This window comes from Chaetura pelagica, unplaced genomic scaffold, assembly GCF_000747805.2.
Source record: "Chaetura pelagica isolate M959 unplaced genomic scaffold, ChaPel_1.0 scaffold37, whole genome shotgun sequence".
Classification (NCBI taxonomy): domain Eukaryota; kingdom Metazoa; phylum Chordata; class Aves; order Apodiformes; family Apodidae; genus Chaetura; species Chaetura pelagica.
In genome coordinates, this window is record NW_009954567.1 from 6424716 (window position 1) to 6444530 (window position 19815).

Consider the following 19815-nt stretch of genomic DNA (forward strand, 5'->3'; position numbering starts at 1 on the left):
AATTATAAATTCTTGCAGAAAGCTAGGATGAAGAAGCAGCAAAGGCCTCTTGTTCCTTATTTCACCATCATATCAAGTAGGATATTTTGTAATATTACAAGAAGGATATGCATTACTGCTGGCTGAAACAGGCAGACACAGCTGGCATGACTGTAAAGTATCTGTCTACTCCGCAGCATCACCAAACCTTCTCAACTTCATCACTACATTCAGGAGACTGTAACTTCCTCCTACTTCTAGTAGATTATCTGGGGAGAAGAGCAGGATTTTTTTCAGTACCCTGTCCATTTTAAAAGCTGTTGTCATTTCATGCTACTTGTGCTTACAGTCTCTGCTGCAACCAAAATTATTTGTTATGCCAATTTCAGCCCAGCGGAAGACATGACAGGGCCAGAAAAGAAAGCACAGCACTATATTAAACTTAAAATAAAAAATGATAAAAACAGACCTACTGGATTCTGAATTTCAGTGTTCAGTTAAAACCAAAAAACCCATCCAAACAAACACATTAAGTTTCATCCATGTGTAAAACTTCCAAGTCATTAGAACCCACTTTGAGACATCGGTGAGTAAAATTAAAACTCATGGCTAACAACAATTATAATTTGCCATGGTCTTATAAAATGTGAGAACTTACATGCCAATTTTACTTTACATCACTCACATGCAAAGTTAAAAGATCAGAATTTACAAGTGAAGCCCCAATACCTCGGCTGCAAATCAGCCAAATCTACCCATTCTAAATCATAACATTAAATTCTGGTTTACTGTTTCAAAAAAAACCCCACACAACACAACAAAACCAACAGCTGGGCAACTCTCTTGCAGCCTCTATAAAACTTTCCAAGTGTTTTTGAAAAACAGTTTTTGAATGCCTATGAATTTGCTAAGTGCTTAAGCTTCTCGTGACTCAAGTATTCACAATAACACAATCAGATGAATTCCTTTTTAAATACTATCCACACCATTTGCACTCATTCAACCCACCCTCCAATCAAAGCAGGAGCCTACTATCAAGTTATCTCCTGACAGCAATGCATCTACCACATCTTAAAAGCATGTATAAATAGTCTGTATGGATACAATAATATTATTCAAAATTCTAGCATTTTGTGAATTTCATTGGAGATAGTTGGTTAATGACATTAAGAAACTGCTACTACTGTTTATAATATGATAAATCTATTCCCATTTGATGTTTTTCAGATCCACTGTGCTTAATTTGCAAAATAAAATATTTTTCTTCTAGCTTACAACGAACTAGCAGTCAAATTAAATAATGCTCTCGAAATACTCTGTTGGGACTTCATTAGCAGTACTGTTGATGTCCTTTAAATCAAAATAAGAATCCAAAACTCTGAAATATCTCTGCAGAACAAATATAGTCAAAGAGTAAAGAACAGCATGAGCCTCTACAAGTCAGTAAGAAACACTATTTCAAATCATATAGATGTGCACAATTAGAAGTCTATTACTTTAGTGACTCTAAGTACACTTTAAAAGGCATAACAGAAGATATAGCAGACCATTCTTCTTTTCTCTTTGCACAGGAAAGAACACTTAATATTAAAAGACCACTACATGTTTTAGATGCCTTAATTCAGGTAAGGTGCTGAACACCCTTGAAGAGATGTAGCCACTTTACTGTCACATTCTTCACATTAGTTGTTCCATCCTCTCCACAAGTAACGTGCAAAGAGGTAACTTCATCCTTTGAACAAATTTCCCACACATTTAAGAACTGTGGTTTTACATCTCTGTTCTAAGGCTAACTTAGGATATAAACTAATAACGTTCTAAAAAACATTAATTCCATCTAGCAGAGACAGATGTCTTTAATAGAAAGGAACAACAACTTCTGAATTTTGTATTAAAGAATACTTCACAAATTTAAAACAGCAAAGGAAGCCAGAAAAGTGAACTCTTCTGTTGCCCTAGGGGAAAAAGAGGGTTGGTAGTTTAACTGACTGGGTCTTTGTTTATTTTTGTATCAGGTTTTGGGGTTAAGGGTTTGGTTTTGAGATTTCAGAAGGAAGCAGTAGTGACAAGTAGCATATTTGGCTATGACTACATCAAAGTTACAGGATTTTGATACATTCCTTCTCAGCCTTCTGTTCAAGGCATTTCCTTTGTTCTGCAGGTAAGGAAACCATGCTATGCCTTCAGCAGCAAAATTTATGTCTGATTTCCCAATGAGATGTGTTGCCATCACAAGCCTAAAAGGAGGAGATTAATTTGACAGGGAGAACGATCTGTGATTTATTTATTTTTTCTTTTTCTACAGGCAACTCACAATAGAACCCAGGTTCAAATCTTTCCTCTTAAAGTGACTCTTCTACCCATAAGGAAATTTGCTATGCAAGTTCTATGGACTAAATAATAAAACAGCTTGTGTGAATAAAAAATTAACTATAGAAAGGTACAAAGGACAGAACTGGATTCAAATCAATTATTTCCCTGTACCATATTCATAGTTTTCAAGTACACAAAGTACAGTAGATTATGAAAATGTAAGGTTTGCATCATTGCTCTAAGTCAGTGAGATGGCAATACAACAAGCTTTGAAATTTAGCTGAAGGACTTTATTACGGGAACGCTTTCTTCACTTCAAATAAAAGAATAATACCAATGCAATTTTTTAATGAGACAAGTTCAGTAATTAAGACATTTCCTCCTCCCTAAAATCAGTTTTCCAAAACTTACATAATACCTTAAATGCTTATTTCCAAACTGAGGTAATATGAACAAGACCAAAACTTGTGTATGTGTATGGATATGCCTTACAGGTGTACATTTGAATTTAATGGTACTTATGTTAAAACATCCAGCTCTTCACACTGTAAAGAATCTGTTTTCATTTAAAGCCCACAGGTTTTACTAGACTTTTATGAAGAGAATTATCTTTTACAGATTGCATTTTAATTACAATGCATACAGCACCTGACATCAGTCTTCTGATACTTTCAAGTTGTGCTGTCAGCAGCAGCTCTTCATATTTCAAGATCTCAAATTGCACTTCATATAACTGAAGCTGTAGATCATAATAATCAGCTTCTAACTGGTCCAAATGGGCTATGGCTTCTGTACCACCTTTCAGGCTCTGCATCTAAATGGAAAGAGAAAAAAAAAATAACAGAAAAACAAATTACTCCAGTACAAAACAACGCACATCGTGATTACAGTGACACAGTCTGGTACACTAAAAGTAATGTGTTACACTTCAACGCATCAAGAGCAGAAGATAGCTTTTGATCAGGCACATACTTTCAGACTTCTTTAATATCTAACATTTTTTCTATATGGCAATTAAAAAATCCATGGCATTGGATTACTCTTCAAAGTCATACAGTGCATAGTGTGAAACATACCTACCACTCTACTACTTGACTCTCTGAAGATACATAATGAAATTAGTATTTTCTTATATTCAGTCCAAAAAGTCTAACAGTTCTTTTTCTAAGAGCATCTAGAAAACTGCAATTAAAACCATCATTAAATCTGAGCTGACGTGGGAATATATATTGAAATGTGGTGGGAACAGGGATAATTACGTGCACTGATCTTCTTGTAATGACAACCTAACATTGCTTCTGGAGTCCTTCACAGAGGAAAATAAAAAGATTTAGATTGAATTTGTTATATATATATTAGCACTTTTCTGTGTCAAACATGTGACAAATAAATGACAAAAGAAACAATCAATATGACACAATAGGTGCATGGATCAGGTCAGCTAGTTACCAGGGAAGTGCCTGAGAACAGCCAGCTAGGAAGTAGGACTTAGCCATGCAAAAAGATGGTGGGACCATCAGTCCAACTGAAGTGCAGCTATACAATTCCATACAGCATGGGCAACAAACAAAAGGAGCTGGAAGTCACTGTGTACCACAAAAACTATTATATTGTCACCATCACAGAAAGGTGATGGGATGACTCACACAACTGGAATTTTGTAATCAACGGCTACAAGCTCTTTCAGAAGGGATAGGCGAGGAAGGAGGGGTGGTGCAGTCACCCAATACATTAAAGAGTGCTACAAACACCTTGAAGTTAATGCTGTTGACAAAAGTCTTGAATGTTCATGAGTAAGAATCAGGGGGAAGGCCAACAAAGCAGATATCTTCGTGGGAGTCTGTCACAGACTGCCCAGCCAGGAGGAAGAGACGAAGTACTCTACAGACATCCGAGAGAAGTCTCTCAATCACCAGGCCCTTGTCCTTGTTGGAGACTTCAACTTCCCAGATGTCAGCTTCAAACATAATACAGCAAAGGTGGGACAGTTACGGAGGTTCCTGGAGTGCAGAAAGGGTAATTTCCTGACACAACTGGTGATGGAAGGCTACTAAGGAAGGTGCCCTGCTGGACCTGTTTGTCAACAGAGACGGACTTGTGGAGGATGTGATGGTCAGAGACTGCCTTGGTCATAATGACTATGAAGTGATAAAGTTCTCTACTCTTGGAGGAGGAGAGTCAGCAGAACTGACACTTGAGACTTCCAGAGGGACAAACTTTGACCTGTTTCAGAGCTTTGACCTGTTGACAGAGGCCCTTGGGAGGCAGTCCAGAAGGGCAAAGGAGTCCAGGAAGGCTGGACACTCTTCCAAAAGGAAGTCAATGGCACAGGAACAGGCCATCCCCCTGTGCTGAAAGACAAGCTGGCAGGGAAGACTAGCCAGGCTAAATAAAGAGACCTGACTGCTACTCAGGGAAAAAAGGAGAGTTCATGGCCTTTGGAAAAAGAAGCAGGCCACTCAGGATAACTACAAGGAATGTCATGATGCTGTGCAGGGAAAGAATGAGAAGGACCAAAGCCCAACTTGAAATAAACATGGCTGCAGCTGTCAAAGATAACAATAAATGCTTCTATAAATAAATGAACAACAAAAGGAGAACCTCTGTCCTTTTTTGGATGCAGCTGGAAACACAGTGAGCAGGTATGAGGAGAAGGCTGAGGTACTTAATGCCTTCTTTGCCTCAGTCTTTAGTACAAGGTCCAGTTGTTCACTGGATACTCAGTCCCCCGAGATGGAAGACAGGGTGATGAGCAATTTGAAGCCCCCACAATCCAAGAGGAGATGGATGATCTGCTGCAACACTTGGACAAATGGAAGCCTATGGGGCCTGAAAAGACCCACCAATGGGTACCGAGGAAGCTGGTTGAAGCGCTCACCAAGCCATTTTGTATCATTTATGAGCAGCTATGGCTAACTGGGGAGGTCCCAGTAGATTGGAGATTGGCATACATGACCCCCACGTGCAAGCAGGGCCAAAAGGATGACCCAGAGAACTACAGGCTTGTTAGTCTGACCTTGGTGCCAGAGGATGTTATGAAGCAGATCATATTGAGTGCCATTATGCAGCAAGTGCAACAAGGTGATCAGGCCCAGTCAACATGTGTTCATAGAAGACAGGTCCTGCTTAACAAACCTGACCTCCTTCTATGACGAGGTGACCCACTTAGTGGATGAGGGAATGGCTGTGGACATCATTTACCTGAACTTTAGTAAGGCCTTCAACACCATTTCCTACAGCATTCTCCTGCAGAAACTGGCTAAATACAGCTTAGACTGGTACACACTTTGCTAGCGAATGGAGTTAAACCCAGTTGATGGTTGGTCACAAGTGGTGTGCCGCAGGGCTCAGCAAACTCCCTTTAATATCTTCATCAATTATCTGAATGAGAGGATTTAATGCACCCTCAGCAAATTTGTAGATGAGACTAAGCTGGATGGGAGTGTTGATTTGCTTAAGGGTAGGAAGGCTCTGCAGCAGGACATGGACAGGCTGGATGGATGGGCCAAGGTCAACTGTATAAGGTTCAAAAAGGCCAAGTGCCAGGTCCTGCACTTGGGTCACAACAAAACCCCCTGCAATGCTACAGGCTTGGGGAAGAGTGGCTGGAAAGCTGCCCAGAGGAAAAGAACCTGGGGGTGCTAGTGGACAGCTACCTGAATATGAGCCAGCAGTGTGCCCAGGTGGCCAAAGCCAATAGAATCCTGGCTTGTATCAGGAATAGTGTAGCCAAGAAGACTAGAGAAGTGATCATCTCCCTGCACTCGGCACTGGTGGGGCTGCACCTTAAGTACTGTGTTCAGTTCTGGGCGCTGCAGAGAGTCCAGAGAAGGGCAATGAAGACACCAAGGGCCTGGAGCACAAGCCCTATGGAAAGTGTCTGAAGGAACTGGGGAGAAAAAGAGGCTGAGAGGAGATCTTATTGCTCTCCACAACTACATGAAAGGAGGCTGTAGTAAGCTGGGGGCTGGTCTCTTCTCCTAAGTAACACGCAATGGGCGAAGAGGAAACGAGCTCAAATTGTGTCAGGAGAGGTTTAGATTGGGTATCAGAACAAATGTCTTTACTGAAAGGGTAATTAAACACTGGAATATGCTGCCCAGGGAGGTGGTTGAGTACCCATCCCTGAAGGTGTTTAAAAGACGTGTAGATGCGGTGCTTAGGAACACTGTTTAAACATTGAAATTGGTAACATTAATTTAATGGTTGGTCTTGATAATCTCAAAGGTCTTTTCCAACCTAAATCATTTTGTGATTCTGGGATAACAATGGCATGTTTGGAGTGAGTTAGAGCCTATTTTTCAAGACAAAAGGACTGATTATCTTGAATCTTCAAATTTTTGTCCATGTAAGAGGGATAAAGCTCATGAGTCAGGCAGAGTATCCTGGGTTTTGGCATTTTCAAAGGATTTTCTCACTGCAAAAATAATATAGCAACAAAATGTGGAAGGGTTATTTCGGTTTGTTAGTGAACTGTGAAATTCACTCAAACTTCTGCAATTTTTTTTTCTTTAAAATATGTTTCCAAACTTAAGTTCACAGACTTATTAGTATAAAGACTTGATACAGACATAAATGGGCTATCTTCAAAAGTATCAGCTAATTAAGCTATAGCAGCTCAGTACTTCATTCAGCTGCTGCAGCATCTGCCTCATAAAGGCCTTGTCTGACAAGGTTGAGGGAGGTTCTCCTCCCCCTTTACTCCGCACTAGTCAGACCACATATGGAGTACTGCGTCCAGGTCTAGGCTCTCCAGTTCAACAGTAGAGGCATACTAGAGAGAGTCCAACAGAAGGCTACAGGGATGACTAAGAGACTGGAACATCTGCCTTCTGAGGCCTTCTGCCTTCTGAGAGGGGATCTTACTAATTTACAAGTATTGGAAGGGTGGGTGTCAAAAAGAATAGGCCAGTCTCTTTTCAGTGGTGCCCTGTGATAGGACAAGGAGCAACAGACACAAACTGGAACACAGGAAGTTCCACCTCAACAGGATTTAAAACTTTTTTACTTGAGGGTGACAAAGCACTGGAACAGGCTGCCTGGAGGGGTTGTGGAGTCTCCTTCTCCAGAGACATTCAAGACCTGCCTGGATGTATTTCTGTGTGACCCGCCCTAAGTCATCCTGCTTTAGCAGAGGGGTTGGACTCAAATGATCTTCAGAGGTCTTTTCCAACCCCTACTATTCTATGATTCCATGACAACTGAATCTTAGCCCCACAAGCACACATCACAGATGCAGCCAAGTATTCAGTCTGTTTTAGGGGTGCAACAACTATTAGCTTTTCAGGTGTAACAGCAATAGGAAGTTACCATTATCATACGAACCGTATGATCAGGCAGATATCCTAGCCACGTAACAGACACTCATGAAAAAGAGAAGTGGGGACCTTTAATTTAAAACTTTTATTTTACAACTTTGTGAGATACTATATATATGATAATTCAAAATTCTGTAATCATTTTTTGTTAAAAAGTTAACAGTGGTTAAATTCTTAATGTTGCAAGCTGCTCTCTAATCTGTATTACTAAATTGCTGCTTCCTTGGTAGGTCACAGGCTGATTGATGCGGTGAAAGAAACACGAAGAACTCCACTGTGAGAACGGTAAAGGAAAGAAACATTTTGCAGTTGGATGAAGAACTGTAACTGAGGAGATCTGAGTTCAACCTCCTGCTATGCCACAACTTCCTGCATTAACTCAAGCAAGTAATTTAATCTCTCTGGCCCTAATTCAAGTAACACTGTTTATGGTCTTTTTTGCCTCATTCATAGTAAGTGAAGAACTTAAGGAGGAACTTTGGTTTCTCAATGGTTCTAAGGCAGAACTATATCATCTACATAACCACACACTGGTAATAAATATATAACGGGTTAAAACAGAAAGCCTCCAACAAGAATGATGAATGCACACATTAAATGGAAAGATGACAAAAGTAATAGACAAATAGACATGGAATACAGAAATGAAGGCTAGCAAATCCAGCTTCCACCACCATGGAATGCTTTTGGACAAATCTAAAATTAACTGCTTTAATAAACTGAATTCTTAAAATAATTTCCATGTTGTTATTGTTGTTCTTATTCTGCTTTTGTAAAAATAGAAAACAAAACAAAAAGTTTCCACAAAACTCTGCTTGTTTGTCCCATTGGAAGTCTGTTCCAGATACTCTGTCCTAACTGCCAGAAAATGTCTTCCTTATTTCAAATGTATACACAATCAGATAATGCCATTTGCACTTGCACCTGTATTGAACAGCAACACCACTGCTCTTGCCAAATATTTATTCCTGTTAGTATTTTTCATAAGATCGTAGAATAGTTTGGCCTGGAAAGGACCTTTAATGGTCATCACGTCCAACCTCCTGCTTTGAGCTGGGACATCTTCAACTAGAACATGTTGCCCAGAGGCCTAGCTCCATCCAATCTAACCTTGAATATTTCCAGAGATGGGGGATCTACCTCCTCTCTGGGAAACCTGTTCCAGTGTTTCATGACCCTAATAGTAGTAAATTTCTTCCTTCTATCCAAGTCTGAATCTACCTTCTTTCAGCTTAAAACAATTGCCCCTTCTCCTATTGCAACAGGCCCTACCTATTTGCTATTAGGACCAACTCCCCTATTTCTGTGGAGACCAATTTTGTATCACCGCAGCCTTCATTTTGTTTGTGAAAACAACTTCAGCTTCTCTTGCAAATCAGGCTCGCTGCTCCTGCCATCACTGTGGTAGCTCCAGTTAGAACTAATCTTTCCCGGGTGATCAGAAATGTGTGGATAAAAGGTGAAGAAGAATCTCAGAAGTCAATGTGTAGTGACACTAACACTTCTCCCTTTGACATACTGCTGTTGTGGGGGTGGCTCAATGGCCTTGCTACCAGTTTATAAGATGATGGCCATTCTCACTGGCTGTCACTGAGCAGATCTCAACCTCTTCAGGGATCTGCTTGGTAAGGTAACATGGGATAAAATCCTGGACAGGAGAGGAGCCCAAGAAAGCTGGTCAATATTCAAAGATTACCTCTTCCAAGCCCAGGAGCAATGCAATCCAAACAGGAAACAAGGCAAGAATGCCAGGAGACCTGCATGGATGAACAAAGAACTCCCAGACACACTTAGACAAAAAAAAGAAAGTTTTCAGAAGGTGTAAGCAGGGACAGGTAGCCTGGGAGAAATACAAAGAAGTTGTCTGAGAAGCCAGGGATCAGGTTAGGAAAGCTGAAGCCCAGAGAGAGTTAAACCTGGGAAGGGACATCAAGAGTAATAAGAAGGGTTTCTACAGGTACATCAGTGACAAGAGGCAGAACAGGGAAAATGTGGCCCTCTCCCAGAGGAAACAGGAGACCTCATCATGCAGGACATGGAGAAGGCTGAGGTACTGAACAACTTTTTGCCTCAGTCCTCACCACTAAGAGCTCTGGCCACATTGTCCAAGCCACAGAAGGCACAGGCAGAGACAGGGAAAAGGAAGATCCACCCCACTGTAGGAGAAGAGCAGGTTCAAGACCATCTAAAGAACCTAAAGTGCACAAGTTCATGGAAACTGACAAGATCCATCCATCATACTTGAAATGTCATGGCAGTCTGGTGAAGTTCCCACTGACTGGAAGAGGGGAAACATACTCCCCATTTTCAATAAGGGAAGGAAAGAAAATCCAGGAAACTACAGGCCACTCTGTCTCACTTCTGTGCCTGGCAAGATCATGGAGCAGATGCTCCTGAAGGCTCTGCTGAGGCATGTAAAATGTGGAGATGGTTGGTGGCAACCTATTTGTCTTCACCAAGGGCAAAGTCATACCCCACAAATTTGGTGGCCTTCTATGATGGTGTCACAGAGTCGGTGGACAAAGGAAGAGCAATTGATATAATCTACCTGGACTCATGCAAAGCATTCAATACTGTCCTGCATGACATTCTGGTCTCAAAATCTGAATACGGATTTGATGGATAGATCACTCAGCAGACAAGAAATTGGCTGCCTGGTCACACTCAGAGAGTAGTGATCAATGGCTTAATGTCCAGATGGACAACAGTGACGAGTGGTGTCCCTCATGGGTCAGTACTGGGACCAGTGCTGTTTAACATCTCTGTCAGTGACATGCAACCTCAGCAAGTGTGCAGATGACACCAAGCTGTGTGGTGTGGTTTACACAGTGAAGGGAAAGGATGCCATCCTGGACCTTGACCAGCAGGAGGGGTGGGCACATGTCAACGTCATGTAGTTCAACAAAGCCAAATGCAAGGTCCTGCAGCTGGGTTGGCACACCACCAGGCACAAATACAAGTTGGGCAGAGAATGGAATGAGAGCAGCCTTGAGGATAAGGACGTGAGAGTGTTGGTCAATGAAAAGCTCAACATGAGCAGACAATGTGCATTTGCCACCTAGAAAGCTAACTGTGTCCTGGACTCCATCAAAAGAAGTGTGGCCAGCAGGCTGTGGGAGGTGATTCTGCCCCTCTACTCTGCACTCATGAGATCCCACCTGGAGTATTGTATACAGCTCTGGAGCCCTCAACACAGGAAGGACACAGAGATCTTGGAGCAAGTCCAGAGAGGGCCAAAAAGGTGGTCCAAAGGCTGGAGCACCACTTCTACACAGACAGGCTGAGAGAGCTGGGGCTGTTCAGCCTGGAGAAGAGAAGGCTCTGGGAGACCTCACAGCAGCCTTCCAGTGCCTGAAGGGGCTACAGGAAAGCTGGGGAGGGGTTTTTCACCAGAGAGAGCAGTGATAGGACAAGAGGTAAAGGCTTTAAGCTGGAAGAGGGTAAAGTTAAGTTAGACATTACGGAGAAATTCTTAGTTTAAGGGTGGTGAGACACCAGAAGAGGCTGCCCAGGGAGGCTCTGGATGCCCCATTCCTGGAAGTGTTCAAGGACAAGTAAGACAGTGCTTTGTGCAACCTGGTCTAGTGGGAGGCATCCCTGCCCATACAGGGGAGTTGGAACCTTTAAGGTCCCTTCCAACCCAAACCATTCCATGATCCTACCATTTAAAAAGTAATTAACCTGCAGTTCACAGTAAAAATCTGTATTAGTTTTTTCCTAGCAATACATATTAATTGCTATTATTAATTTTTCTTTTATTTAGTACTTTAAGTAATCTGCTAACTGTTCAGCCACAATATAAAGTCATGTTTCAATCCCCACCATATGAATCCTGACTGCTCTTCTAGGTAAGTACAGATTTTCAATCATCACTGCTGCTGAGAAATCTCAGAAGAACAGAGTAAAACCCAGAAAAAAACCCCTCAGGTCTCTTAAGTGTTAGTATGTAAGGCTATCTTCAAAGTCAACAGAAAATAATTTTAAGTAATTTCTAAATTATTTTAAGGGAAACACTGAGTACTCTGACCACTGATAGAAGGTTGGCTCTCATACCTAGCAACTTGTGGAACAGAAGCATTCATCCAACCAATTAAGTATCATCAGTCAACTACAGTCAGGCCACAATACTACAGGATACAGTAAATTAAAAAAAAACAAGGTTAAGATGATCACTCACAATTAGTATCCTAGGCAATCAGAAAAATTTCAGACCCTAAAAGAAACATCTTTTCTCCATAAAAAGGGCACACCACTGCTTTTATAAACTTGTATGTTTTCCAAGACTACATGTTCAAAAATCCACACGCAACCTGCTGGACATGAACAGTGTCCTTGTAAACAGCCAGATCTGGTCCTTGCTCTGAAATGTTGTACTTTCCATCTTAATACTCAACTCAAACTGTGCTAAATTAGTTCCATGAGCATTTTAACCTTTTTAAAGGAATATCCTGGTTTTATCTTACACGCCTAAAAAACTGGAGCAATTTTTTTTGTCAGATACGGTATTTCAGTTCCAATTTGTTAACACTGCACTGAATCTGTGACTATGAATACCTCATCCTTTTCTTTCTCGCAGCAAATGGGAACTGAATGTCACTGACGCACAAAACCCTTCAAACAAAAAAGTCTCTTCAAATGCTATGGTTTGCCCTCTTTAATACTCTTTAAAATACATTACCCAGTCATTATCTGGGAAAAAAAGTATAAAATTAAATTATGCTCTAATGTTGTTATATCAAAAGAACTTATGTGGCTTTTGATAACCATTAAGTCCCAAGTAGGCTACCATAACTAATAAGTAATTTTCTAATAATGTCTCAGTGTGTTATTTAAAAAACTAACTCTGATACCCAGGTTTTGTCTATAGAATGAAGCCCATTTATTTCTTTTGGGTGCCGAAAGCCATCTACTTTCAATACTATTTAAAAACAATTACCACTTAGATTAGTTTTTATTTTTAAAGGTTTTTTAACTTTTGATTTAGCTGGTGAAAAAAACCACCTATAAATTTTACAACCAATTTTAGTTTACCAATTTGAACACTCAAAGTGAAGAAAGTAAATGCATTCCTATTATGCTATTAACAATACTTCAAATATGTTTAAATAAATTTTCAAAGATTTCCCAACTTCAGCTTCTTCCCTAGCCTTTCCAAAAAGCTGTCCCAGAAAAAAAAAGGTTTAAAAAGACACAACGAAAACTAAAAAGGTGAAACACATCTTAAAAAAAATACTATGTTGCATCTGTACCAAAATCATTGTCCATTTCTTAAAAAGATTAATTTTTCAGAAATAGCTATTCATGCCTTCTTGAATAGAATCCTTAATAAAATTCTAATTTTTGCTGATGCATCCAACTCAGGCAAAATCAAAATGATAGTCATGAAAGGCAAGATATGCTTAAATATTCAAAGTAATTAGAAGCAAATACATGTTTGATTCAGGCTCAATTACAGGAAAGTAAAGTACTCCTACAACTGTAAAACTATGAAATATTCTTTAAAAAAACAAGCAGTACTTTGTTAGAATATCCTTTTTTTTTTAATGAAAACACTGCAGAACATTTATAATGTAAATTAAAAATTGTTTCTGATGTGTATCTTTGGAACTTAACTCCATGCTTCTAAAAGGAGAGAAGCCTAGTTACTGAATCCTACATATACAAGATGGGACTTGTTGGAATTTAAGTCTCCAGTCACTCACTTCCATTTGTCCAAGCTATTTTACATACTTAGAGAATTACAAAGGATTCTCACTCTGATTTAATGTTCCTGTTTACTGTCACGAGGACAAGACTTGGCAACCAGTTCATGAAAGCAGGCTCTGGTCTACCTCAAAATGAATGTTTTCATCATTCTCCTCAAACAAAATTCAGAACAAGACACGAAACTTAAAAGGAACAAATCAGGAAAACAAAAAAATGCAACATAATTTGTCTGGAGTGATTACTTTTTTAACAGATAATTATAGGGCTATCATATTGAGTTGTCGAACAAAAAAATATATTTGTAACTAAACTAATCACCTAAACAAACAATTGTCATATCATAATAACTTGAAAAATCTAGTAGCTTTCTAGATATTTACCATGTCAAATCATTTTAGGAAATGAAAAAATGCTCAATTAATATTAAAAAAAACTATAAAAACAAGGACATTTTTACTGTCTCTCTTAAAAATCAATCAGCAGGGTAGGTTTAGATTTGGAGAAGAGGAAATTAAGTGTAAGCGAAACAAGTATATTATGTCCCATGTGTCTCATTTTCCTACTCAGTGAGAGCAAATTTACACTTCTGACCACAGCAGGAAGGTCTTAACTTTTCAAGCTTAAAGGAGAACATGCATTATGTTTTTGTATTTTGTTGCTGTTTTTTTTTTTTGCTGTCCTCTCCTCCAAATAAACCAGCCTACCTAATCACAAAGTATTTTCTTTATGATAATACTGCAACACCTACTCTCCAATATAGGTTTCTTAGTCATGCGTGTCACATTCAACTTTGCATGTTTATTAGGGCTATCATGTTCTTGAAGCAAAAAAAAGATCTTTCAAAATGTAAGTTGGTCTTCTTATCTCCCCATCACCACGTTTTGAGCTCTCTATGCCTTGTAATACATCATCCCTAAGCACTATGCCCACGTGTATCAGATAGATCTTGCTCATTTCTGTCCCCAAAAGCCCCAATCTCTTAGTTCACAGCCCATTACCCCCCCGTATACTGCAATGAACCCCTTTTCCCATGCTTCAGCACATCAAAACAATCAAATGCTCATTTACTAGACTGAGATGTCATTCCACAAAAATTCACACAAGGTGTCCACTGCGAGGAAAGATGTGCTACGGAAAAGATGATGCATGGCTGCCTTACATACATGAACATATTAAATACGGCATTTCCAAATATTATTGATGGATTCTCTTACCAACTCTTAGTTAAAGACAGCAGCAGCCTGATAAACTCGGGTTTCCAGACACCTCTTGGCTTTCTAAATATGAAGAGTATTGAAATAGAGCAAATTCTTTATTTTCATACTCTGAGTCTTACATGTACTCTTAACTCCTTGCAGATCAAGCTGTCTTCTACAGAAACTCCTAAAATAGGCATGTAGTCTACCAGGCTTAAAACCTACCAATCTATGCAGTGCTAAAGTTGTGAGCTCTCTGAAAAACCTTTTCATAACAGAGCCACTGGTTTAGTCAAGTTTTGCTGAAAAATTTGAAAAGCAGTCTAAAAACAAGCAAGTGATCGGATGGAATATGAACTATGTACAGCAGAAAGTTCCTAGTGCCGAATATCCGTACGATAGCAAATTTTTAGAAGGATTTGCAGCATTTTTGCTTTTGAGGAGATGTCATAAACACCAATAAATGTTTTTTCTACTAAGACACTTAAATGCAGTTCAATGCATATACTCTTTCCTCAGGAAAGCTTTAGTTAGCTAACTCCCTCTGGAAGACTGCCTTAATAACTAGGGTAAGCAGAAACAAAAAGGGTGCAGTAGAACAGGCTGGTCATCTATATATTTACTAATGTTCAGACAACTTCCATCTAGAATGCCAAGAACTATTTGAAAAACATGGTCACACCTCTAAGAGTTTAAGTGTGGAGATTACATAGCAGCAGATTTCTGTCCTACACCTTCTCTTAATTTTGTTCAGCTCAGTGGACAGCTGTAAACATTAACAGGAAAACCCGTCTTCTTGGTTCACTAACCAGGAAAAGGTGAACACAAAATATAAATAAATGGCACAAAACCCACCACACGTATGTTGTAGCTCAATTTTTCTAACATGGCGTAAAGTTTAAAGCAAAATTTTGAATACAAACTTTTATTATTAGAAGTGGAAAAATAGTGATTTTCAAGTCTGAGTTTTGGTGTTGTTTTGTGGAGTTTTTTTTACATACATCAACACTCCTAAATTTTGGGGGTTTTCTGCATGTTTTATTTTTCTGTGTATCAGTATGAAAAATTACCTCCTCTTTGAGTGCATGTTTCTTCTGCTCCAAACAGATTTCTTTAGCACGCATCAACTGCAGTGTCTCCTTAGAAACTGCATACTGAAGCTTTTCCATACGTTCCACTGCTGCTGCCCATGCTGCCTTACCAAATTTTTTCTGGTCTGCTCGCATTCGATCGTACACAGCTACAGAAAGGAAGAAAAGGCAGACAGATTACCAGTCTACTCTTCAGTCACTAGTGATTCTACCACAGAGACAATGCACACATTTGAATCCAAAAGAATACAAAGTTCTCTTAGCAGGGAGTAGTCATTTTACACAGTACTAACCTTAACATCCAGCATGTAAGTACTCTTAGGATTAATATAAATATAAAATCAGCTATTTGTTGATAATCTTGCAACTAATTTCAATTTTTGTTATTCACAGAAGGACCATTCTGAGTATACCTGACCACTTGAACCACTCTTTCAGAACTCCTGACTTAATAAAAATGTCATTTAAGACTATGTGGTCTTAAACTGCATCCTAAGTTTTTCCTGCTTCTGAAAGCCCTAGTTCTCAGCTACTATAGACTGTGCTTTCCCCTGATAACTTCTATAATACAGTTACAAATTTAAACAAATCTGCAGTGAAAAAAAATAAATTAAAAATTAAGTAGAAAAATTCAACTTCAAGTTAAGTACAATTCTGTAAGAATACTTGACTGAATTTTAAAAACATCTATCTTTGAACTCAAACTGCAAGTTGCTTCACAAAACTAATTCAAATGAACTAAACAAGCTATGATCTGATCTTAATATGCAGGGGTGAATAAGAATCTTTTCAGGAAGACTTCAGAGGAGCAGGAGTCCCTTTCCTGATTCAGGTTTTCTATTCTTGAGTCCCAGACCACATCTATGCTGACACACATGGGATTTTCACCATTTTTAATATAGAGAGTTGTCACACAATATGGAACACTCCTATTTGCAAAGTAAAAGCCACAGAAGTCAGTCTAAGGGATAGCATTGAGACCCCAGCTGCCAGAAGATATTACATGCTGTTGCTAGGTAATAAAATATACCTTCATGTTGTCATATGTTTTGACTCTGCCATCTGCTAGTATTTTGGTATGTAAGACCACCCTGTGATCAGGAAGGAGGCCAAAACAATACCCCAAAAGATAGCAGAACAGGCAAGTAACCTGTACATCCAACGTCTATGGTTTTAAACAGTCCCTAGGCATTTAATTTCCCAGCATTCCTCCTCACAATCCTGTTCACTGGACATAAAAAATGTGAATAAACGAAAGTTAGTAACTGTAAATATACATTTTTTAATCAACTGATGGGGTATTTTGTTTGCTGCCAGTCTCATACTAGAAAAGGAACCAAACAGATTAGATACACTTAGAAGTTGCTCTAATTAAATTCATCCCCACATGCTTGGACTAGTTTAGTCACTTTTTCAAAGTAGGGTGGAGTTTCATGTTATACTCAGGTTGCCATCAAAAGGAGTAATTTTGCAGTGACTGCTCCTCTTGAAGCAGATCTAGCAGCCATGCAGAGAAACCTACCCATCAAAAAAGATTTTCTCCTAAGGGAACAGCTCACTTACGTGGTTGCAAATTCATTATCACCAAGGCAGACAAAGGAATTTGCAGTCCAGCAGGGAAGACGGTGGGACATAAACTGTCAGTGGTAGCCCCCAATTAAACTAAAAGAGGTGTAATGAAATAACATGCTCAGGTGTGTTTGCCCTAATAAGCTGATTTTTTAAGGCAAAACAGTACCATGAGAGCACAGATGTAAGTGGCAAGTCATATGACCTTGTTTTATTGCACCAACTCTTCAATAAAACTGCCACATTCTTCAAGCACAGAAATGCCAAGGTTATACCCATGAATACTGGTGAACAACAGAGCAGCTTTCACTGAGTAATTAAACTGAATTTAACTTACTTAATATTCAGAGATAATAAAAGAAATTACTTAAAGGCATGGGAGACAAGAAAAAGAAATTAACTGAAAGGTAATCAGCACTTACTAAGGTGGTTCTGTTATAGCCAGTACAGAAGATAGAATCCCTTGGGAACTCTATGCTCTCTAAAGTCTTTGCAAACGTACAGTGCAGCTGATACAATCACATTGAGAAAGCAGCTGTGAAACTTTATCTAAAATTTCTATTTTGCTCACTTCCGCTGACATTCTAAAAAGGCTTATTGGTGAAAGATTTGAAAGGAGACAAAAGAAAAATGGAAGACTGCTGAAAAAAATTAAAATCTCAGTACAATACAGAATATGGTAAAAATAAAATAAATTTTTTAAGATCTTTTATTTTTCTTATAGGAGAGCAGAAAATATCTACCTTTCTGTGTTTTAGCTGTTATTTCGAAGTATTTAACCGTAAGATCTTGAATAGAAAGCACAGCCATGTGGGCTTTTCTCTGCCAATCGGCATCTTCTTTTTGCAGACTCTCAATTCTTCTGGGGCCTAGGTAGTCATTCTCTATTGAGATCTGAAAATAAATGAGTCCATAATTAATAACACAATTGATTTTTGCTATTTTGTTGACAGCAAACAGTTACAAGGTGGCTAAGAAAGATGGAAAAACAAAAACAAAACTACCAGTAAACCATGATGGTTTCTATTCTAACATTTTCTCAAACTCACTTTTTGGTTTGGATGTTCTTGATTTGGACTCAAAAGCTCTGGAGAAAGTGTGGTCTAACAGAAAAACATCACATCTTACAACTACATCACATAGTCATATCTACAGTTTCTTTTCTAGTAATTAGTTTCTCAAAAAGAAATGCTATGTTCTCTGAGAAGAATCTAAGTCGCATAGTAAAACTGGCTATGCTGTATTTTTTTTTTAAACTGCTTCTGAAGACTTGTGTTTTGCAAGCTTTACTTCAGATAATGCTTCAAAACTAAGAAAATTATGACAGTTTTCACAAAAGTGTTTGTCAGAAAGAAATGAGAAGAGAAAGACAGCAGAAGCCATTAACTTAAACACATCATGTAAACATTTATTCCCATCAGCTATTGCTTGAGAGTAACAGAACATAACACATTTATACACCATATGGGTATGTTTCTGAAGGATAACAAATTAATTCTTCAGAGGAAACAAACTGAAAGAAGGTCCCTAATCTAGCCTGTGAGCAAGCAAGAATGATTAAGAGAGGCAAGACTTTTCTAATGAAAACATTCTTCTCTGGAAAAGCTCACTGACTGTTACTACATTAAGTTTATTCTAAGAAGGTATAAGAAACAGGTTTGCAGTTATAGGAATAGGTCATGTTTTATACTGTATACAACTCCTAAATAAAGAAACAGTCCTCAAGGATCTTTAACACTTCCCAGGTTCTTTCTGAAGCCAACTCAGACAAGAATGACAACACTGACAGAAAGACTTAGGCCAGGTCACATGATAGCTCAGGATGGTATCTGTAATGTCTATCCTTCTGCATTCCATAGCCTTCTCCTAGTCATAAGACACAGAAAAGGAGAAAAACAGGAGTTGTCACCACAGCATGTCAATTAATTTTAAGAATGAAAACAAAAAGTTGAGGGAGCACTACAGATGACAGAGGCAAAATATTCAAGGAAATGGGTTTATACATAAAGGAATATTTCAGCTCAAACACTCAGCTACCGTCCGTTGTCAGATTCCAGGAGGCCAAACAGCCAACTGCAAGCACAGCCTGCTGGATACATTAGCAACAATGGAGCTCTTTAGCTTCCACATCCATTCAGGGACTTCTAAGAGTTAGTCTTACAGGTTTAATATAATTATGCTCTCAAGCTGGTAACACAAACCCAGCACTATTTCCCAGTATATGTTCTAATTCCATATATATAGCTGCAAATACATAGTGAAAGCTCTCAGATGTAGAAAGAGTTTTACAGTGTTAATGGTTTTATCCTAATGAATTTTGACATGGACTTCAGCGTTAATACATGCAAAAAAATCAGATCAAACACACATAAATGCCCATGAATAGGGATGCTGAAAACTGTTCCAACTGCAAGTAGTCCTACAGAATCCACTACAAAGGCAGCAAATACCGAGAAAGCTTACAATAATTTTTTTTTTCAGAGCAACACTGAAATAATCATATTTCAGTCTATGTACATATTTAGGTAAACATTGTTTTAACCTTCTCATGAACAATTTTTTTCTTTGAAGACCTTAAGGCTCCTTCCTTGCCCTCTACAGCCTGCATAGCTTTACATGTGTTTTCCTGCTTTTTCTTTCTCA

The 19815-nt window shown here is 38.8% G+C and overlaps 1 protein-coding gene across 1 annotated transcript in view; it reads right to left on the bottom strand.

Moving 5' to 3' along the window:
• The window catches only part of JMY (junction mediating and regulatory protein, p53 cofactor), a 61074-nt gene that overhangs the window by 13225 nt on the left and 28034 nt on the right, over positions 1 to 19815 (bottom strand). The window contains exons 3-5 of the mRNA XM_010005386.1: positions 17916 to 18066; positions 15583 to 15752; positions 2941 to 3106 (exon numbers count right to left, since the gene is read on the bottom strand). Of these exons, the coding sequence (XP_010003688.1) occupies positions 2941 to 3106; positions 15583 to 15752; positions 17916 to 18066 (487 nt within the window). The remainder of the gene's footprint in view (positions 1 to 2940; positions 3107 to 15582; positions 15753 to 17915; positions 18067 to 19815) is intronic.